Source organism: Procambarus clarkii, chromosome 33, assembly GCF_040958095.1.
Source record: "Procambarus clarkii isolate CNS0578487 chromosome 33, FALCON_Pclarkii_2.0, whole genome shotgun sequence".
Lineage (NCBI taxonomy): Eukaryota > Metazoa > Arthropoda > Malacostraca > Decapoda > Cambaridae > Procambarus > Procambarus clarkii.
The window spans coordinates 36,677,598-36,703,188 of NC_091182.1; the positions used below are offsets into that span (position 1 = coordinate 36,677,598).

General features: G+C 51.9%; 1 protein-coding gene across 1 annotated transcript in view; it reads right to left on the reverse strand.

The window, feature by feature from the left end:
• The window catches only part of LOC123765218 (aminopeptidase NAALADL1), a 247,305-nt gene that overhangs the window by 38,839 nt on the left and 182,875 nt on the right, over positions 1 to 25,591 (reverse strand). The window contains exon 12 of the mRNA XM_045753697.2: positions 1,845 to 1,938. Coding sequence (XP_045609653.2) covers positions 1,845 to 1,938 — 94 coding nt within the window. The remainder of the gene's footprint in view (positions 1 to 1,844; positions 1,939 to 25,591) is intronic.

Below are 25,591 nucleotides of genomic sequence, written 5' to 3' on the forward strand. Positions count from 1 at the left end.
ACACCCCATGTTTGATGGTGACACCCCATGTTTGATGGTGACACACCATGTTTGATGGTGACACACCATGTTTGATGGTGACACACCATGTTTGATGGTGACACACCATGTTTGATGGTGGCACACCATGTTTGATGGTGGCACACCATGTTTGATGGTGACACACCATGTTTGATGGTGGCACACCATGTTTGATGGTGACACACCATGTTTGATGGTGGCACACCATGTTTGATGGTGGCACACCATGTTTGATGGTGGCACACTATGTTTGATGGTGGCACACCATGTTTGATGGTGGCACACCATGTTTGATGGTGACACACCATGTTTGATGGTGGCACACCATGTTTGATGGTGACACACCATGTTTGATGGTGGCACCCCATAAGTCAGTAATAACAATTACATATACAAGATGAACTCTCATTACAAATCACAATAGAGGAATTAACCGTTCAGTTCAGATGTTGAAATATTATCCAGAATTACCGTAACAATAAATAATAACATTGAATAACACTAAACCCATATTGAGTGTAAATGTAAATTGTTCACCAAGAACATGGAGAATAGTCGCTGTAAAAAGCTTAGTGAATAAGGTGAACAATGTTGTTATACACAATGGAAATCACAATACCATTATGAGTCTATGAATACTCGTTGATGATGTTATACTCAGCATAGTGATGGTTGATGGTGTTATACTCAGCGTTGTAAAGGTTGATTGTTTTATACTCAGCATAGTGATAGTTGATGGTGTTATACTCAGCATAGTGATGGTTGATAGTGTTATACTCAGCATAGTGAAGGTTGATGGTGTTATACTCAGCATAGTGATAGTTGATGGTGTTATACTCAGCATAGTGATGGTTGATGGTGTTATACTCAGCATAGTGATGGTTGATGGTGTTATACTCAGCATAGTGAAGGTTGATGGTGTTATACTCAGCATAGTGATGGTTGATGGTGTTATACTCAGCATAGTGAAGGTTGATGATGTTATACTCAGCATAGTGAAGGTTGATGATGTTATACTCAGCATAGTGAAGGTTGATGGTGTTATACTCAGCATAGTGAAGGTTGATGGTGTTATACTCAGCATAGTGAAGGTTGATGGTGCTATACTCAGCATAGTGAGGGTTGGTGGTGTTATTCTCAGCATTGTGATGGCTGGGGGTGTTATACTCAGCATAGTGATGGCTGGGGGTGTTATACTCAGCATAATGATGGCTGGTGGTGTTATACTCAGCATAGTGAGGGCTGGAGGTGTTATACTCAGCATAGTGAGGGCTGGTGGTGTTATACTCAGCATAGTGATGGCTGGGGGTGTTATACTCAGCATAATGATGGCTGGTGGTGTTATACTCAGCATAGTGAGGGCTGGTGGTGTTATACTCAGCATAGTGAGGGCTGGTGGTGTTATACTCAGCATAGTGAGGGCTGATGGTGTTATACTCAGCATAGTGAGGGCTGGGGGTGCTATACTCAGCATAGTGAGGGCTGGGGGTGTTATACTCAGCATAGTGAGGGCTGATGGTGTTATACTCAGCATAGTGAGGGCTGGTGGTGTTATACTCAGCATAGTGAGGGCTGATGGTGTTATACTCAGCATAGTGAGGGCTGGTGGTGTTATACTCAGCATAGTGAGGGCTGGTGGTGTTATACTCAGCATAGTGAGGGCTGGTGGTGTTATACTCAGCATAGTGAGGGCTGGGGGTGTTATACTCAGCATAGTGAGGGCTGATGGTGTTATACTCAGCATAGTGAGGGCTGGTGGTGTTATACTCAGCATAGTGAGGGCTGGTGGTGTTATACTCAGCATAGTGAGGTCTGCGACATACTCAGCATGGTGGTCCAGGAGTAGTCAGGGTCGAGGAGGCTGGTGTAGGCCTGGTAGGTGTCGTACTGCGAGTGTCGCAGAGAGTTGCTGCTCACCTGTGGCGGGATAATGACATGTTTATCCTGGCTCTCTAACACCTCACTCTGGGTAATATCATGTTTATCCTGGCTCTCTAACACCTCACTCTGGGTAATAACATGTTTATCCTGGCTCTCTAACACCTCACTCGGGATAATATCACGTTTATCCTGGCTCTCTAACACCTCACTCTGGGTAATATTATCTTTATCCTATCTCTGTCACACCTACATCAGGATTATATCGTGTGGAAAATGTTTACTACCACAAAATTTAATTAAAAAATATTAAATTAAAACTTTAAGAGAGTCACTCTTTGTTTAAGTTTAATTAACAAATTAATACGCAACTCATAAGTGTGTGGTTAATGAGAGCAACGCATTACGTGGAGCCGTTCGACTCCCTCTGGCTATTACGTCACGCACTGCCGTAAACAATAATAATAATAATAATAATCTTTATTTAGGTAAGGTACATACATAAAGAGATTTACAAAGTTTGTTGGCTTTATAGATAGAGCTAGTACATACAATGCCTAAAGCCACTATTACGCAAAGCGTTTCGGGCAGTATAATTAAGAAAATTATTAAGAAACAATTAAGACACTCAAATAGTTTCGCGTCTTATAAATTATATAACTATAAGAAACTAGCTAATACGTGAAAGAACTAATAGAATTAACACTGTTAATTCGAACTTGCAAACAGATAGCAACTTAAACTCTCAATGGTTAAATAATCTACGGTAGATTTGTGTTTGACTTGTGAGGCTCTGACGTCTGGGTCTACACCTACACGTCTGGGTCTACACCTACACGTCTGGGTCTACACCTACACGTCTGGGTCTACACCTACACGTCTGGGTCTACACCTACACGCCTGGGTCTACACCTACACGCCTGGGTCTACACCTACACGTCTGGGTCTACACCTACACGCCTGGGTCTACACCTACACGCCTGGGTCTACACCTACACGTCTGGGTCTACACCTACACGTCTGGGTCTACTCATACACGTCTGGGTCTACACCTACACGTCTGAGTCTACACCTACACGTCTGAGTCTACACCTACACGTCTGGGTCTACACCTACACGTCTGGGTCTACACCTACACGCCAGAGTCTACACCTACACGCCTGGGTCTACACCTACACGTCTGGGTCTACACCTACACGCCTGAGTCTACACCTACACGTCTGGGTCTACACCTACACGTCTGGGTCTACACCTACACGCCTGAGTCTACACCTACACGTCTGGGTCTACACCTACACGTCTGGGTCTACACCTACACGCCTGAGTCTACACCTACACGTCTGGGTCTACACCTACACGTCTGGGTCTACACCTACACGCCAGAGTCTACACCTACACGCCTGGGTCTACACCTACACGTCTGGGTCTACTCCTACACGTCTGGGTCTACACCTACACGTCTGGGTCTACACCTACACGCCTGGGTCTACACCTACACGTCTGGGTCTACACCTACACGTCTGGGTCTACACCTACACGTCTGGGTCTACACCTACACGTCTGGGTCTACTCATACACGTCTGGGTCTACACCTACACGCATGGGTCTACACCTACACGCCTGGGTCTACACCTACACGTCAGGGTCTACACCTACACGTCTGGGTCTACACCTACACGCCAGGGTCTACACCTACACGTCTGGGTCTACACCTACACGTCTGGGTATACACCTACACATCAGGGTCTACACCTACACGTCTGGGTCTACACCTACACGTCTGGGTCTACACCTACACGTCTGGGTCTACACCTACACGTCTGGGTCTACACCTAAACGTCAGGGTCTACACCTACACGTCTGGGTCTACACCTACACGTCTGGGAATACACCTACACATCAGGGTCTACACCTACACGTCTGGGTCTACACCTACACGTCTGGGTCTACTCCTACACGTCTGGGTCTACACCTACACGTCTGGGTCTACACCTACACGTCTGGGTCTACACCTACACGTCTGGGTCTACACCTACACGTCTGGGTCTACACCTACACGTCAGGGTCTACACCTACACGTCTGGGTCTACACCTACACGTCTGGGTATACACCTACACATCAGGGTCTACACCTACACGTCTGGGTCTACACCTACACGTCTGGGTCTACACCTACACGTCTGGGTCTACACCTACACGTCTGGGTCTACACCTACACGTCTGGGTCTACTCCTACACGTCTGGGTCTACACCTACACGTCTGGGTCTACTCCTACACGTCTGGGTCTACACCTACACGTCTGGGTCTACACCTACACATCTGGGTCTACACCTACACGTCTGGGTCTACACCTACACGTCTGGGTCTACACCTACACGTCAGGGTGTACACCTACACGTCTGGATCTACACCTACACGTCTGGGTCTACACCTACACGTCTGGGTCTACACCTACACGCCTGGGTCTACACCTACATGCCTGATTCTACACCTACACGTCAGGATCTACACCTACATGCCTGATTCTACACCTACACGACTGGGTCTACACCTACACGTCTGGGTCTACACCTACACGCCTGGGTCTACACCTACACGTCTAGGTCTACACCTACACGTCTGGGTCTACACCTACACGTCAGGGTCTACACCTACACGCCTGATTCTACACCTACACGCCTGGGTCTACACCTACACGCCAGGGTCTACACCTACACGCCTGGGTCTACTCCTACACGTCTGGGTCTACACCTTCACGTCTGGGTCTACACCTACACGTCTGGGTCTACTCATACACGCCAGGGTCTACGCCTACACGCCTGGGTCTACACCTACACGCCTGGGTCTACACCTACATGCCTGATTCTACACCTACACGTCAGGGTCTACACCTACATGCCTGATTCTACACCTACACGACTGGGTCTACACTTACACGTCTGGGTCTACACCTACACGCCTGGGTCTACACCTACATGCCTGATTCTACACCTACACGTCAGGGTCTACACCTACATGCCTGATTCTACACCTACACGTCTGGGTCTACACCTACACGTCAGGGTCTACACCTACACGCCTGATTCTACACCTACACGTCTGGGTCTACACCTACACGCCTGGGTCTACACCTACACGCCTGGGTCTACACCTACACGCCTGGGTCTACACCTACACGCCTGGGTATACACCTACACGCCTGGGTCTACACCTACACGTCTGGGTCTACACCTACACGTCTGGGTCTACACCTACACGTCTGGGTCTACACCTACACGCCTGGGTCTACACCTACACGCCTGAGTCTACACCTACACCCCTGGGTCTACACCTACACGCCAGGGTCTACACCTACACGCCTGGGTCTACACCTACACGCCAGGGTCTACACCTACACGTCTGGGTCTACACCTACACGCCAGGGTCTACACCTACACGCCTGGGTCTACACCTACACGCCTGGGTCTACACCTACACGTCTGGGTCTACACCTACACGTCTGGGTCTACACCTACACGTCTGGGTCTACTCCTACACGTCTGGGTCTACTCCTACACGTCTGGGTCTACACCTTCACGTCTGGGTCTACACCTACACGTCTGGGTCTACACCTACACGCCAGGGTCTACACCTACACCTCTGCGTCTACTCATACACGCCAGGGTCTACGCCTACACGCCTGGGTCTACAACTACACGTCTGGGTCTACACCTTCACGTCTGGGTCTATACCTACACGTCTGGGTCTACACCTACACGCCAGGGTCTACACCTACACCTCTGCGTCTACTCATACACGCCAGGGTCTACGCCTACACGCCTGGGTCTACAACTACACGCCTGGGTCTACACCTACATGCCTGATTCTACACCTACACGTCAGGGTCTACACCTACATGCCTGATTCTACACCTACACGTCTGAGTCTACACCTACACGTCAGGGTCTACACCTACACGCCTGATTCTACACCTACACGTCTGGGTCTACACCTACACGCCTGGGTCTACACCTACACGCCTGGGTCTACACCTTCACGTCTGGGTCTACACCTACACGTCTGGGTCTACTCATACACGCCAGGTTCTACGCCTACACGCCTGGGTCTACACCTACACGCCTGGGTCTACACCTACATGCCTGATTCTACACCTACACGTCAGGGTCTACACCTACATGCCTGATTCTACACCTACACGACTGGGTCTACACCTACACGTCTAGGTCTACACCTACACGCCTGGGTCTACACCTACATGCCTGATTCTACACCTACACGTCAGGGTCTACACCTACATGCCTGATTCTACACCTACACGACTGGGTCTACACCTACACGTCTGGGTCTACACCTACACGCCTGGGTCTACACCTACACGCCTGGGTCTACACCTACACGTCTGGGTCTACACCTACACGTCTGGGTCTACACCTACACGTCTGGGTCTACTCCTACACGTCTGGGTCTACTCCTACACGTCTGGGTCTACACCTTCACGTCTGGGTCTACACCTTCACGTCTGGGTCTACTCATACACGCCAGGGTCTACGCCTACACGCCTGGGTCTACACCTACACGCCTGGGTCTACACCTACATGCCTGATTCTACACCTACACGTCAGGGTCTACACCTACATGCCTGATTCTACACCTTCACGACTGGGTCTACACCTACACGTCTGGGTCTACACCTACACGCCTGGGTCTACACCTACATGCCTGATTCTACACCTACACGTCAGGGTCTACACCTACATGCCTGATTCTACACCTACACGACTGGGTCTACACCTACACGTCTGGGTCTACACCTACACGCCTGGGTCTACACCTACATGCCTGATTCTACACCTACACGTCAGGGTCTACACCTACATGCCTGATTCTACACCTACACGTCTGGGTCTACACCTACACGTCAGGGTCTACGCCTACACGCCTGATTCTACACCTACACGTCTGGGTCTACACCTACACGCCTGGGTCTACTCATACACGTCTGGGTCTACACCTACACGCCTGGGTCTACACCTACACGTCTGGGTCTACACCTACACGCCTGGGTCTACACCTACACGCCTGGGTCTACACCTACACGTCTGGGTCTACTCATACACGTCTGGGTCTACACCTACACGTCTGGGTGTACACCTACACGTCTGGGTCTACACCTACACGCCTGGGTCTACACCTACACGTCTGGGTCTACACCTACACGTCTGGGTCTACACCTACACGCCTGGGTCTACACCTACACGCCTGGGTCTACACCTACACGCCTGGGTCTACACCTACACGTCTGGGTCTACTCATACACGTCTGGGTCTACACCTACACGTCTGGGTGTACACCTACACGTCTGGGTCTACACCTACACGCCTGGGTCTACACCTACACGTCTGGGTCTACACCTACACGTCTGGGTCTACACCTACACGCCTGGGTCTACACCTACACGCCTGGGTCTACACCTACACGCCTGGGTCTACACCTACACGTCTGGGTCTACTCATACACGTCTGGGTCTACACCTACACGTCTGGGTGTACACCTACACGTCTGGGTCTACACCTACACGCCTGGGTCTACACCTACACGTCTGGGTCTACACCTACACGTCTGGGTCTACACCTACACGTCTGGGTCTACACCTACACGTCTGGGTCTACACCTACACGTCTGGGTCTACACCTTCACGCCTGGGTCTACACCTACACGTCTGGGTCTACACCTACACGTCTGGGTCTACACCTACACGCCTGGGTCTACGCCTACACGTCTGGGTCTACACCTACACGCCTGGGTCTACACCTACACGTCTGGGTCTACACCTACACGTCTGGGTCTACACCTACACGTCTGGGTCTACGCCTACACGTCTGGGTCTACGCCTACACGTCTGGGTCTACACCTACACGTCTGGGTCTACACCTACACGTCTGGGTCTACACCTACACGTCTGGGTCTACACCTACACGTCTGGGTCTACACCTACACGTCTGGGTCTACTCATACACGTCTGGGTCTACTCCTACACGTCTGGGTCTACACCTACACGTCTGGGTCTACGCCTACACGTCTGGGTCTACGCCTACACGTATGTATGTGTATACAAGATATTTGGAAGCTGGCCATAATTACTTTTGAACTATGTCAAATAAAATATAGATTAACTACTAAATGGTTTAAGCCCAAATTTAAACTCAACAAAATTTGAATAATGAAAAAACTCATGACATACCATTAGAATCTAAACAGAACCTTCCCACATGTTTATCTTGGCTCTTTATATCTCTCTGAATGTTATATCATGTCTATCCTAGTTCTCTTACACCTCTCTCAGGAATATACAATATATGTCCTGGAAAGGTGTCAGGGAAACACCGGACGGGCGGGAACTATTGACCATACTGGAGTGGGAGTCACTAGAGAAGCCTTTAGCTGGGAACGGTTCTCAGTAGACTGCAAGAGAACAATCAGATCTTAAGAATTTTGAGAATAAAGAAACCCGTTAAAAGCTTCTGGTCTCACACGAGGCAGCTCCTGAGTCACACCTACACATTATATATACTAATATAATACATACTAATACATACTAATATACTAATACATACTAATATACTGCCCGAAACGCTGCGCGTGCTAGTGGCTTTACAAGACTGTAATTACCATATTTGTATCCTCACATTCCTTATGTACATTCTTGTATATGCATAAATAAATAAATAAATAAATAAATAAATAAATATATGACCTGTGCTCTTTTTTTTTTTTTTATTAAGTTATGAGGTACATCTGCATTAGTGCAGCTGCCCTAGACTATATGAAGTGGAGTACAGTGTGTCAAAAAAAAAGCTAACTAGGTGATGCTATAAAATCCCCATCACACAGGATGGTTAGTCATACAGAGACATGTGATAAGCGGTCTGCACTGGCAGACTCCGGATGCATTTTGAGGATATCAACAACACAAGATTGAATAAGGTAGTTCTCAGCCATAACTCTAGAGGCTGGAAAACGCCCCATTTGGAAAATATTAGCATTTTAGACCATATCCTTACAAGAGACGATCAGCAGATGCTGTAAGTCAGTACAACTATGTAGCACACTGAAGGGATCTGAGGATAGGACAAGGGGCTTGAACATGAGGATGAAGGGATCAGTGCCCAACCATTTGGACCATTGGCGATCGAACACCGACCTGTAAGAAGCGATGCCGTCGCTCTGCCAACCAGTCTTCCCAGCCAAAGAGGATATTCACAACCAGAGCTTAAAATGGAAACACACATTACCCACCCACAACCATTACATACTAATATACGATGGAACACGTCCACAAAAGAAAGAAGTTGCTGAAGAATAAAGTGATAGAGGTAATATATCACTTTATTAAGATGATATATCACTCTATTAAGATAATATATCACTATATTATAATAATATATCACTCTTATAATAATATATATCACTATATTATGATAATATATCACTATTATGATAATATATCACTTTATTATGATATTATATCACTCTATTATGATAATATATCACTCTATTATGATAATATATCACTATTAGAATAATATATCACTCTATTATGATAATATATCACTATATTATGATAATATATCACTATTGTGATAATATATCACTATATTATGATAATATATCACTATTATGATAATATACCACTATTATAATATAGTGACTCATCGCATGAACACTGATTTACCTCATTAGGTGCATTGAGTCATTGTAGTCAGTGAGAGAAAATCAGAACCCAGGTTCGAGAATAGACTCGTCGAGATTGACATTGACAAGAGGCATCTTAAAGCTCTGTAGGAGATGGTGAGACAAGAGGCATCTTAAAGCTCTGCAGGAGATGGTGAGACAAGAGGCATCTTAAAGCTCTGTAGGAGATGGTGAGACAAGAGGCATCTTAAAGCTCTGTAGGAGATGGTGAGACAAGAGGCATCTTAAAGCTCTGTAGGAGATGGTGAGACAAGAGGCATCTTAAAGCTCTGTAGGAGATGGTGAGACAAGAGGCATCTAAAAGCTCTGCAGGAGATGGTGAGACAAGAGGCATCTTAGAGCTCTGCAGGAGATGGTGAGACAAGAGGCATCTTAGAGCTCTGCAGGAGATGGTGAGACAAGAGGCATCTTAGAGCTCTGCAGGAGATGGTGAGACAAGAGGCATCTTAGAGCTCTGCAGGAGATGGTGAGACAAGAGGCATCTTAGAGCTCTGCAGGAGATGGTGAGACAAGAGGCATCTAAAAGCTCTGCAGGAGATGGTGAGACAAGAGGCATCTTAAAGCTCTGTAGGAGATGGTGAGACAAGAGGCATCTTAAAGCTCTGTAGGAGATGGTGAGACAAGAGGCATCTAAAAGCTCTGCAGGAGATGGTGAGACAAGAGGCATCTAAAAGCTCTGCAGGAGATGGTGAGACAAGAGGCATCTTAAAGCTCTGTAGGAGATGGTGAGACAAGAGGCATCTAAAAGCTCTGCAGGAGATGGTGAGACAAGAGGCATCTTAAAGCTCTATAGGAGATGGTGAGACAAGAGGCATCTTAAAGCTCTGTAGGAGATGGTGAGACAAGAGGCATCTTAAACCTCTGTAGGAGATGGTGAGACAAGAGGCATCTTAAAGCTCTACACGGAACTAAGACACACAATTCCAGCAACAAAAATCCCTCTTCAGGACCTTGAGTCAGCTGTGTGTCGTTGACAGTACTGTCAGCGACACACAGGTGACATGGAGATAACACAGGTGACATGGAGATAATACATGGAGATAACATCCTAAATATAACACCCAGTATGATCACTATACTCTTGGTAACTCAGCCTCACTCGGCTGACAGCCAAGGACCGTCCACTTGCAACTGGACAAGAGCGAAGTCAAAGCTCCACCAGTCTACATAGATATAGACGGAGCACAGGACCGTATATGTCGCCACTTTAACCGGCATTCTCGGCCTCCACACACACCCCAGCAACCTCCACACACACCCCAGCAGCCTCCACACACACCCCAGCAGCCTCCACACACACCCCAGCAGCCTCCACACACACCCCAGCAGCCTCCACACACACCCCAGCAGCCTCCACACACACCCCAGCAGCCTCCACACACACCCCAGCAGCCTCCACACACACCCCAGCAGCCTCCACACACACCCCAGCAGCCTCCACACACACCCCAGCAGCCTCCACACACACCCCAGCAGCCTCTCCACACACACCCTAGCAGCCTCCACACACACCCTAGCAGCCTCCACACACACCCCAGCAGCCTACACACACACCCCAGCAGCCTCCACACACACCCCAGCAGCCTCCACACACACCCCAGCAGCCTCCACACACACCCCAGCAGCCTCCACACACACCCCAGCAGCCTCCACACACACCCCAGCAGCCTCCACACACACCCCAGCAGCCTCTCCACACACACACCCTAGCAGCCTCCACACACACCCTAGCAGCCTCCACACACACCCCAACAGCCTCCACACACACCCCAGCAGCCTCCACACACACCCCAGCAGCCTCCACACACACCCCAGCAGCCTCCACACACACCCCAGCAGCCTCCACACACACCCCAACAGCCTCCACACACACCCCAGCAGCCTCCACACACACCCCAGCAGCCTCCACACACACCCCAGCAGCCTCCACACACACCCCAGCAGCCTCCACACACACCCCAGCAGCCTCCACACACACCCTAGCAGCCTCCACACACACCCCAGCAGCCTCCACACACACCCTAGCAGCCTCCACACACACCCTAGCAGCCTCCACACACGCCCCAGCAGCCTCCACACACACCCCAGCAGCCTCCACACACACCCCAGCAGCCTCCACACACACCCCAGCAGCCTCCACACACACCCCAGCAGCCTCCACACACGCCCCAGCAGCCTCCACACACACCCCAGCAGCCTCCACACACACCCCAGCAGCCTCCACACACACCCCAGCAGCCTCCACACACGCCCCAGCAGCCTCCACACACACCCCAGCAGCCTCCACACACACCCCAGCAGCCTCCACACACACCCCAGCAGCGTAATGACCATCAAAGAAAGGTGCTCCATTACCAACCTCAGCAACGCTCTGAACAGCGTCACCATCAACACCATTCTCAACACAGTATTCGACTGTTGTATCGGTGGCTAAGTAGCGGCGATCATCAGCCTGGGCAACCTCTGAACCCGGTAGCCAGCTCCTGCTTCATATGAAGTCGAGCGGCGGCTTAATGCTGAAAATTGGTGATGACTTATCAAGTGTTATTGCCACCAGAGAGGACATCAGGAGGTGACCTGCTGACCCAAAAGGGATTTAGATAGGAACAAATGTTGAGAGATAAACTCAGACCAGTCCAGGAAATGTCGAAATATTAGGATGTAACACACACGTACACGTACACGTGTAAGGAAACATTCAGAACCTTGTATACCACATATGTAAGACCAATCCTGGAGTATGCAGCCCCCACCATGGAGTCCGTACCTTGTCAAGCACAAGACGAAGCTGGAAAAAGTTCAAAGGTATGCCACTAGACTAGTCTCAGAACTAAGAGGCAAGAGTTACGAGGAAAGGCTGCGAGAAATACACTACACAACTCTGGAAGACAGAAGAGTAAGGGGAGACATGATCACTACCTACAAAATTCTCAGAGGAATAGACAAGGTAGATAAGGATAAAATGTTTAACCCTGGTGGTACGCGAACAAGGGGACACAGGTGGAAGCTGAGTACCCAAATGAGCCAAAGAGACATTAGAAAGAACTTTTTCAGTGTCAGAGTAGTTAGAAATGGAATGCATTAGGCAGTGATGTGGTGGAGGCTGACTCCATACAGTTTGAAAAGTAGATATGATAGAGCCCAGTAGGCTCAGAAATCTGTACACAAGTTGAACAAATCCACAAGGGCCGTGACGAGGATTCGAACCTGCGTCCGGGAGCATCCCAGACACTGCCTTAATGTTCATTTGATGCATCACGTTAGTGTAATCTGTGTGTGTTCTGTACACCTGTTGATTGACGGTTGAGAGGCGGGACCAAAGAGCCCGAGCTCAACCCCCGCAAGCACAACTAGGTGAGTAGTAGGTACATCAACAACCTTGGCAACCATCCTCAGCTGACTACTGGCAACCATCCTCAGCTGACTACTGGCAACCTTCCACAGCTGCCTACTGGCAACCATCCTCAGCTGACTACTGGCAACCATCCACAGCTGACTACTGGCAACCATCCTCAGCTGACTACTGGCAACCATCCTCAGCTGACTACTGGCAACCATCCTCAGCTGACTACTGGCAACCATCCTCAGCTGACTACTGGCAACCATCCACAGCTGACTACTGGCAACCATCCTCAGCTGCCTACTGGCAACCATCCTCAGCTGACTACTGGCAACCATCCACAGCTGACTACTGGCAACCATCCTCACCTGACTACTGGCAACCATCCACAGCTGACTACTGGCAACCATCCTCAGCTGACTACTGGCAACCATCCTCAGCTGACTACTGGCAACCATCCTCAGCTGACTACTGGCAACCATCCTCAGCTGACTACTGGCAACCATCCACAGCTGCCTTACTGGCAACCATCCTCAGCTGCCTACTGGCAACCATCCTCAGCTGCCTACTGGCAACCATCCTCAGCTGACTACTGGCAACCATCCACAGCTGACTACTGGCAACCATCCTCAGCTGACTACTGGCAACCATCCACAGCTGACTACTGGCAACAATCCTCAGCTGCCTACTGGCAACCATCCTCAGCTGACTACTGGCAACCATCCTCAGCTGCCTACTAGCAACCATCCTCAGCTGCCTTACTGGCAACCATCCACAGCTGACTACTGGCAACCATCCTCAGCTGCCTTACTGGCAACCATCCTCAGCTGCCTACTGGCAACCATCCTCAGCTGACTACTGGCAACCATCCTCAGCTGCCTTACTGGCAACCATCCTCAGCTGCCTTACTGGCAACCATCCACAGCTGACTACTGGCAACCATCCACAGCTGACTACTGGCAACCATCCTCACCTGACTACTGGCAACCATCCACAGCTGACTACTGGCAACCATCCTCAGCTGACTACTGGCAACCATCCTCAGCTGACTACTGGCAACCATCCTCAGCTGACTACTGGCAACCATCCTCAGCTGACTACTGGCAACCATCCACAGCTGCCTTACTGGCAACCATCCTCAGCTGCCTACTGGCAACCATCCTCAGCTGCCTACTGGCAACCATCCTCAGCTGACTACTGGCAACCATCCACAGCTGACTACTGGCAACCATCCTCAGCTGACTACTGGCAACCATCCACAGCTGACTACTGGCAACAATCCTCAGCTGCCTACTGGCAACCATCCTCAGCTGACTACTGGCAACCATCCTCAGCTGCCTACTAGCAACCATCCTCAGCTGCCTTACTGGCAACCATCCACAGCTGACTACTGGCAACCATCCTCAGCTGCCTTACTGGCAACCATCCTCAGCTGCCTACTGGCAACCATCCTCAGCTGACTACTGGCAACCATCCTCAGCTGCCTTACTGGCAACCATCCTCAGCTGCCTTACTGGCAACCATCCACAGCTGACTACTGGCAACCATCCACAGCTGACTACTGGCAACCATCCTCAGCTGACTACTGGCAACCATCCTCAGCTGCCTTACTGGCAACCATCCTCAGCTGCCTTACTGGCAACCATCCTCAGCTGCCTTACTGACAACCATCCTCAGCTGCCTTACTGGCAACCATCCACAGCTGACTACTGGCAACCATCCTCAGCTGACTACTGGCAACCATCCTCAGCTGACTACTGGCAACCATCCTCAGCTGCCTTACTGGCAACCATCCTCAGCTGACTACTGGCAACCATCCTCAGCTGACTACTGGCAACCATCCTCAGCTGACTACTGGCAACCATCCTCAGCTGACTACTGGCAACCATCCACAGCTGCCTTACTGGCAACCATCCTCAGCTGCCTTACTGGCAACCATCCTCAGCTGCCTTACTGGCAACCATCCACAGCTGCCTTACTGGCAACCATCCTCAGCTGACTACTGGCAACCATCCTCAGCTGCCTTACTGGCAACCATCCTCAGCTGACTACTGGCAACCATCCTCAGCTGACTACTGGCAACCATCCTCACCTGCCTTACTGGCAACCATCCTCAGCTGCCTTACTGGCAACCATCCTCAGCTGCCTTACTGGCAACCATCCACAGCTGACTACTGGCAACCATCCTCAGCTGCCTTACTGGCAACCATCCTCAGCTGACTACTGGCAACCATCCACAGCTGACTACTGGCAACCATCCTCAGCTGCCTTACTGGCAACCATCCACAGCTGACTACTGGCAACCATCCACAGCTGCCTACTGGCAACCATCCTCAGCTGCCTTACTGGCAACCATCCTCAGCTGCCTTACTGGCAACCATCCTCAGCTGACTACTGGCAACCATCCTCAGCTGCCTTACTGGCAACCATCCTCAGCTGCCTTACTGGCAACCATCCTCAGCTGCCTTACTGGCAACCATCCACAGCTGACTACTGGCAACCATCCTCAGCTGACTACTGGCAACCATCCTCAGCTGACTACTGGCAACCATCCTCAGCTGCCTTACTGGCAACCATCCTCAGCTGCCTTACTGGCAACCATCCTCAGCTGACTACTGGCAACCATCCACAGCTGCCTTACTGGCAACCATCCTCAGCTGACTACTGGCAACCATCCTCAGCTGACTACTGGCAACCATCCTCAGCTAGCTGCCTTACTGGCAACCATCCTCAGCTGCCTACTGGCAACCATCCTCAGCTGCCTTACTGGCAACCATCCTCAGCTGCCTACTGGCAACCATCCTCAGCTGCCTTACTGGCAACCATCCTCAGCTGACTACTGGCAACCATCCTCAGCTGACTACTGGCAACCATCCACAGCTGCCTTACTGGCAACCATCCTCAGCTGCCTTACTGGCAACCATCCTCAGCTGCCTACTGGCAATCATCCTCAGCTGCCTTACTGGTAACCATCCTCAGCTGACTACTGGCAACCATCCTCAGCTGACTACTGGCAACCATCCACAGCTGCCTTACTGGCAACCATCCTCAGCTGACTACTGGCAACCATCCACAGCTGACTACTGGCAACCATCCTCAGCTGACTACTGGCAACCATCCACAGCTGACTACTGGCAACCATCCTCAGCTGACTACTGGCAACCATCCTCAGCTGCCTACTGGCAACCATCCACAGCTGCCTTACTGGCAACCATCCTCAGCTGCCTTACTGGCAACCATCCACAGCTGCCTACTGGCAACCATCCTCAGCTGCCTACTGGCAACCATCCACAGCTGACTACTGGCAACCATCCTCAGCTGCCTTACTGGCAACCATCCACAGCTGCCTTACTGGCAACCATCCTCAGCTGACTACTGGCAACCATCCTCAGCTGCCTTACTGGCAACCATCCTCAGCTGACTACTGGCAACCATCCTCAGCTGACAACTGGCAACCATCCTCAGCTGCCTTACTGGCAACCATCCTCAGCTGCCTTACTGGCAACCATCCTCAGCTGCCTTACTGGCAACCATCCACAGCTGACTACTGGCAACCATCCTCAGCTGCCTTACTGGCAACCATCCTCAGCTGACTACTGGCAACCATCCACAGCTGACTACTGGCAACCATCCTCAGCTGCCTTACTGGCAACCATCCACAGCTGACTACTGGCAACCATCCACAGCTGCCTACTGGCAACCATCCTCAGCTGCCTTACTGGCAACCATCCTCAGCTGCCTTACTGGCAACCATCCTCAGCTGACTACTGGCAACCATCCTCAGCTGCCTTACTGGCAACCATCCTCAGCTGCCTTACTGGCAACCATCCTCAGCTGCCTTACTGGCAACCATCCACAGCTGACTACTGGCAACCATCCTCAGCTGACTACTGGCAACCATCCTCAGCTGACTACTGGCAACCATCCTCAGCTGCCTTACTGGCAACGATCCTCAGCTGCCTTACTGGCAACCATCCTCAGCTGACTACTGGCAACCATCCACAGCTGCCTACTGGCAACCATCCTCAGCTGACTACTGGCAACCATCCTCAGCTGACTACTGGCAACCATCCTCAGCTAGCTGCCTTACTGGCAACCATCCTCAGCTGCCTACTGGCAACCATCCTCAGCTGCCTTACTGGCAACCATCCTCAGCTGCCTACTGGCAACCATCCTCAGCTGCCTTACTGGCAACCATCCTCAGCTGACTACTGGCAACCATCCTCAGCTGACTACTGGCAACCATCCACAGCTGCCTTACTGGCAACCATCCTCAGCTGCCTTACTGGCAACCATCCTCAGCTGCCTACTGGCAATCATCCTCAGCTGCCTTACTGGTAACCATCCTCAGCTGACTACTGGCAACCATCCTCAGCTGACTACTGGCAACCATCCACAGCTGCCTTACTGGCAACCATCCTCAGCTGACTACTGGCAACCATCCACAGCTGACTACTGGCAACCATCCTCAGCTGACTACTGGCAACCATCCACAGCTGACTACTGGCAACCATCCTCAGCTGACTACTGGCAACCATCCTCAGCTGCTTTACTGGCAACCAATCCACAGCTGCCTTACTGGCAACCATCCTCAGCTGCCTTACTGGCAACCATCCACAGCTGCCTACTGGCAACCATCCTCAGCTGCCTACTGGCAACCATCCACAGCTGACTACTGGCAACCATCCTCAGCTGCCTTACTGGCAACCATCCTCAGCTGCCTTACTGGCAACCATCCTCAGCTGACTACTGGCAACCATCCACAGCTGCCAACTGGCAACCATCCTCAGCTGACTACTGGCAACCATCCACAGCTGACTACTGGCAACCATCCCTCAGCTGACTACTGGCAACCATCCACAGCTGACTACTGGCAACCATCCTCAGCTGACTACTGGCAACCATCCTCAGCTGCCTACTGGCAACCATCCACAGCTGACTACTGGCAACCATCCTCAGCTGACTACTGGCAACCATCCTCAGCTGCCTTACTGGCAACCATCCTCAGCTGACTACTGGCAACCATCCACAGCTGACTACTGGCAACCATCCTCAGCTGACTACTGGCAACCATCCTCAGCTGCCTTACTGGCAACCTTCCACAGCTGACTACTGGCAACCATCCACAGCTGACTACTGGCAACCATCCTCAGCTGACTACTGGCAACCATCCTCAGCTGCCTTACTTGCAACCATCCTCAGCTGCCTTACTGGCAACCATCCTCACCTGACTACTGGCAACCATCCTCAGCTGACTACTGGCAACCATCCACAGCTGACTACTGGCAACCATCCACAGCTGACTACTGGCAACCATCCTCACCTGACTACTGGCAACCATCCACAGCTGACTACTGGCAACCATCCACAGCTGACTACTGGCAACCATCCTCAGCTGCCATACTGGCAACCATCCTCAGCTGACTACTGGCAACCATCCACAGCTGCCTACTGGCAACCATCCTCACCTGACTACTGGCAACCATCCACAGCTGACTACTGGCAACCATCCACAGCTGACTACTGGCAACTATCCACAGCTGACTACTGGCAACCATCCTCAGCTGCCTTACTGGCAACCATCCTCAGCTGACTACTGGCAACCATCCACAGCTGACTACTGGCAACCATCCTCACCTGACTACTGGCAACCATCCACAGCTGACTACTGGCAACCATCCACAGCTGCCTTACTGGCAACCATCCTCAGCTGCCTTACTGGCAACCATCCTACGCTGCCTACTGGCAATCATCCTCAGCTGCCTTACTGGCAACCATCCTCAGCTGACTACTGGCAACCATCCTCAGCTGACTACTGGCAACCATCCACAGCTGCCTTACTGGCAACCATCCTCAGCTGACTACTGGCAACCATCCACAGCTGACTACTGGCAACCATCCTCAGCTGACTACTGGCAACCATCCACAGCTGACTACTGGCAACCATCCTCAGCTGACTACTGGCAACCATCCTCAGCTGCCTACTGGCAACCATCCACAGCTGCCTTACTGGCAACCATCCTCAGCTGCCTTACTGGCAACCATCCACAGCTGCCTACTGGCAACCATCCTCAGCTGCCTACTGGCAACCATCCACAGCTGACTACTGGCAACCATCCTCAGCTGCCTTACTGGCAACCATCCTCAGCTGCCTTACTGGCAACCATCCTCAGCTGACTACTGGCAACCATCCACAGCTGCCAACTGGCAACCATCCTCAGCTGACTACTGGCAACCATCCACAGCTGACTACTGGCAACCATCCTCAGCTGACTACTGGCAACCATCCACAGCTGACTACTGGCAACCATCCTCAGCTGACTACTGGCAACCATCCTCAGCTGCCTACTGGCAACCATCCACAGCTGACTACTGGCAACCATCCTCAGCTGACTACTGGCAACCATCCTCAGCTGCCTTACTGGCAACCATCCTCAGCTGACTACTGGCAACCATCCACAGCTGACTACTGGCAACCATCCTCAGCTGACTACTGGCAACCATCCTCAGCTGCCTTACTGGCAACCATTCCACAGCTGACTACTGGCAACCATCCACAGCTGACTACTGGCAACCATCCTCAGCTGCCTACTGGCAACCATCCTCAGCTGCCTTACTTGCAACCATCCTCAGCTGCCTTACTGGCAACCATCCTCACCTGACTACTGGCAACCATCCTCAGCTGACTACTGGCAACCATCCACAGCTGACTACTGGCAACCATCCACAGCTGACTACTGGCAACCATCCTCACCTGACTACTGGCAACCATCCACAGTTGACTACTGGCAACCATCCACAGCTGACTACTGGCAACCATCCTCAGCTGCCATACTGGCAACCATCCTCAGCTGACTACTGGCAACCATCCACAGCTGCCTACTGGCAACCATCCTCACCTGACTACTGGCAACCATCCACAGCTGACTACTGGCAACCATCCACAGCTGACTACTGGCAACCATCCACAGCTGACTACTGGCAACCATCCTCAGCTGCCTTACTGGCAACCATCCTCAGCTGACTACTGGCAACCATCCACAGCTGACTACTGGCAACCATCCTCACCTGACTACTGGCAACCATCCACAGCTGACTACTGGCAACCATCCACAGCTGACTACTGGCAACCATCCACAGCTGACTACTGGCAACCATCCTCAGCTGCCTTACTGGCAACCATCCTCAGCTGACTACTGGCAACCATCCACAGCTGACTACTGTGCAACCATCCTCAGCTGCCTTACTGGCAACCATCCTCAGCTGCATTACTGGCAACCATCCACAGCTGCCTTACTGGCACCATCCTCAGCTGACTACTGGCAACCATCTCAGCTGCCTTACTGGCAACCATCCATCAGCTGACTACTGGCGAACCATCCTCAGCTGACTACTGGCAACCATCCACAGCTGCCTTACTGGCAACCATCCTCAGCTGACTACTGGCAACCATCCTCAGCTGACTACTGGCAACCATCCTCAGCTGACTACTGGCAACCATCCACAGCTGACTACTGGCAACCATCCTCAGCTGACTACTGGCAACCATCCTCAGCTGCCTACTGGCAACCATCCTCAGCTGACTACTGGCAACCATCCTCAGCTGCCTTACTGGCAACCATCCTCAGCTGACTACTGGCAACCATCCACAGCTGACTACTGGCAACCATCCTCAGCTGACTACTGGCAACCATCCTCACCTGACTACTGGCAACCATCCTCAGCTGACTACTGGCAACCATCCTCACCTGACTACTGGCAACCATCCTCAGCTGCCTTACTGGCAACCATCCTCACCTGACTACTGGCAACCATCCTCAGCTGCCTTACTGGCAACCATCCTCAGCTGACTACTGGCAACCATCCACAGCTGACTACTGGCAACCATCCTCAGCTGACTACTGGCAACCATCCTCACCTGACTACTGGCAACCATCCTCAGCTGACTACTGGCAACCATCCACAGCTGCCTTACTGGCAACCATCCTCAGCTGCCTACTGGCAACCATCCTCAGCTGACTACTGGCAACCATCCACAGCTGACTACTGGCAACCATCCTCACCTGACTACTGGCAACCATCCTCAGCTGACTACTGGCAACCATCCACAGCTGCCTTACTGGCAACCATCCTCAGCTGCCTACTGGCAACCATCCTCAGCTGACTACTGGCAACCATCCTCAGCTGACTACTGGCAACCATCCACAGCTGACTACTGGCAAACATCCTCAGCTGACTACTGGCAACCATCCTCAGCTGACTACTGGCAACCATCCTCAGCTGACTTGGCAACCATCCACAGCTGACTACTGGCAACCATCCTCAGCTGACTACTGGCATCCATCCTCAGCTGACTACTGGCAACCATCCTCAGCTGACTACTGGCAACCATCCTCAGCTGACTTACTGCAACCATCCTCAGCTGCTACTGGCAACCATCCACAGCTGACTACTGGCAACCATCCTCAGCTGACTACTGGCAACCATCCTCAGCTGCCTTACTGGCAACCATCCACAGCTGACTACTGGCAACCATCCTCAGCTGCCTTACTGGCAACCATCCACAGCTGCCTTACTGGCAACCATCCTCAGCTGCCTTACTGGCAACCATCCACAGCTGACTACTGGCAACCATCCTCAGCTGCCTTACTGGCAACCATCCACAGCTGACTACTGGCAACCATCCTCAGCTGACTACTGGCAACCATCCTCAGCTGCCTACTGGCAACCATCCTCAGCTGACTACTGGCAACCATCCTCAGCTGACTACTGGCAACCATCCTCAGCTGACTACTGGCAACCATCCTCAGCTGACTACTGGCAACCATCCTCACCTGACTACTGGCAACCATCCTCACCTGACTACTGGCAACCATCCTCAGCTGACTACTGGCAACCATCCTCAGCTGACTACTGGCAACCATCCACAGCTGACTACTGGCAACCATCCTCAGCTGACTACTGGCAACCATCCACAGCTGCCTTACTGGCAACCATCCTCAGCTGACTACTGGCAACCATCCTCAGCTGACTACTGGCAACCATCCTCAGCTGCCTTACTGGCAACCATCCTCAGCTGACTACTGGCAACCATCCACAGCTGCCTACTGGCAACCATCCTCAGCTGACTACTGGCAACCATCCTCAGCTGCCTACTGGCAACCATCCTCAGCTGACTACTGGCAACCATCCACAGCTGCCTTACTGGCAACCATCCTCAGCTGACTACTGGCAACCATCCTCAGCTGACTACTGGCAACCATCCTCAGCTGCCTACTGGCAACCATCCTCAGCTGACTACTGGCAACCATCCACAGCTGACTACTGGCAACCATCCTCAGCTGACTACTGGCAACCATCCACAGCTGACTACTGGCAACCATCCACAGCTGACTACTGGCAACCATCCTGAGCTGCCTACTGGCAACCATCCTCAGCTGCCTACTGGCAACCATCCTCAGCTGACTACTGGCAACCATCCTCAGCTGACTACTGGCAACCATCCTCAGCTGACTACTGGCAACCATTCTCAGCTGACTACTGGCAACCATCCACAGCTGCCTTACTGGCAACCATCCTCAGCTGCCTTACTGGCAACCATCCACAGCTGACTACTGGCAACCATCCACAGCTGACTACTGGCAACCATCCACAGCTGCCTACTGGCAACCATCCTCAGCTGACTACTGGCAACCATCCTCAGCTGACTACTGGCAACCATCCTCAGCTGACTACTGGCAACCATCCTCACCTGACTACTGGCAACCATCCTCAGCTGACTACTGGCAACCATCCTCAGCTGACTACTGGCAACCATGCTCACCTGACTACTGGCAACCATCCTCACCTGACTACTGGCAACCATCCTCAGCTGACTACTGGCAACCATCCTCAGCTGACTACTGGCAACCATCCACAGCTGCCAACTGGCAACCATCCACAGCTGACTACTGGCAACCATCCTCACCTGACTACTGGCAACCATCCTCACCTGACTACTGGCAACCATCCTCAGCTGACTACTGGCAACCATCCTCAGCTGACTACTGGCAACCATCCTCACCTGACTACTGGCAACCATCCTCAGCTGACTACTGGCAACCATCCTCACCTGACTACTGGCAACCATCCTCACCTGACTACTGGCAACCATCCACAGCTGCCAACTGGCAACCATCCACAGCTGACTACTGGCAACCTTCCTCAGCTGACTACTGGCAACCATCCTCACCTGACTACTGGCAACCATCCTCACCTGACTACTGGCAACCATCCTCACCTGACTACTGGCAACCATCCTCAGCTGACTACTGGCAACCATCCTCAGCTGACTACTGGCAACCATCCTCACCTGACTACTGGCAACCATCCACAGCTGACTACTGGCAACCATCCTCAGCTGACTACTGGCAACCATCCTCAGCTGACTACTGGCAACCATCCTCACCTGACTACTGGCAACCATCCACAGCTGACTACTGGCAACCATCCACAGCTGACTACTGGCAACCATCCTCAGCTGACTACTGGCAACCATCCTCAGCTGACTACTGGCAACCATCCTCAGCTGACTACTGGCAACCATCCTCACCTGACTACTGGCAACCATCCTCAGCTGACTACTGGCAACCATCCACAGCTGACTACTGGCAACCATCCTCAGCTGACTACTGGCAACCATCCTCACCTGACTACTGGCAACCATCCACAGCTGACTACTGGCAACCATCCTCAGCTGACTACTGGCAACCATCCTCAGCTGACTACTGGCAACCATCCTCACCTGACTACTGGCAACCATCCACAGCTGACTACTGGCAACCATCCACAGCTGACTACTGGCAACCATCCTCAGCTGACTACTGGCAACCATCCTCAGCTGCCTTACTGGCAACCATCCTCAGCTGACTACTGGCAACCATCCACAGCTGCCTACTGGCAACCATCCTCAGCTGACTACTGGCAACCATCCTCAGCTGCCTACTGGCAACCATCCTCAGCTGACTACTGGCAACCATCCACAGCTGCCTTACTGGCAACCATCCTCAGCTGACTACTGGCAACCATCCTCAGCTGACTACTGGCAACCATCCTCAGCTGCCTACTGGCAACCATCCTCAGCTGACTACTGGCAACCATCCACAGCTGACTACTGGCAACCATCCTCAGCTGACTACTGGCAACCATCCACAGCTGACTACTGGCAACCATCCACAGCTGACTACTGGCAACCATCCTGAGCTGCCTACTGGCAACCATCCTCAGCTGCCTACTGGCAACCATCCTCAGCTGACTACTGGCAACCATCCTCAGCTGACTACTGGCAACCATCCTCAGCTGACTACTGGCAACCATTCTCAGCTGACTACTGGCAACCATCCACAGCTGCCTTACTGGCAACCATCCTCAGCTGCCTTACTGGCAACCATCCACAGCTGACTACTGGCAACCATCCACAGCTGACTACTGGCAACCATCCACAGCTGCCTACTGGCAACCATCCTCAGCTGACTACTGGCAACCATCCTCAGCTGACTACTGGCAACCATCCTCACCTGACTACTGGCAACCATCCTCACCTGACTACTGGCAACCATCCTCAGCTGACTACTGGCAACCATCCTCAGCTGACTACTGGCAACCATGCTCACCTGACTACTGGCAACCATCCTCACCTGACTACTGGCAACCATCCTCAGCTGACTACTGGCAACCATCCTCAGCTGACTACTGGCAACCATCCACAGCTGCCAACTGGCAACCATCCACAGCTGACTACTGGCAACCATCCTCACCTGACTACTGGCAACCATCCTCACCTGACTACGGGCAACCATCCTCACCTGACTACTGGCAACCATCCTCAGCTGACTACTGGCAACCATCCTCACCTGACTACTGGCAACCATCCTCAGCTGACTACTGGCAACCATCCTCACCTGACTACTGGCAACCATCCTCACCTGACTACTGGCAACCATCCACAGCTGCCAACTGGCAACCATCCACAGCTGACTACTGGCAACCTTCCTCAGCTGACTACTGGCAACCATCCTCACCTGACTACTGGCAACCATCCTCACCTGACTACTGGCAACCATCCTCACCTGACTACTGGCAACCATCCTCAGCTGACTACTGGCAACCATCCTCAGCTGACTACTGGCAACCATCCTCACCTGACTACTGGCAACCATCCACAGCTGACTACTGGCAACCATCCTCAGCTGACTACTGGCAACCATCCTCAGCTGACTACTGGCAACCATCCTCACCTGACTACTGGCAACCATCCACAGCTGACTACTGGCAACCATCCACAGCTGACTACTGGCAACCATCCTCAGCTGACTACTGGCAACCATCCTCAGCTGACTACTGGCAACCATCCTCAGCTGACTACTGGCAACCATCCTCACCTGACTACTGGCAACCATCCTCAGCTGACTACTGGCAACCATCCACAGCTGACTACTGGCAACCATCCTCAGCTGACTACTGGCAACCATCCTCACCTGACTACTGGCAACCATCCACAGCTGACTACTGGCAACCATCCTCAGCTGACTACTGGCAACCATCCTCAGCTGACTACTGGC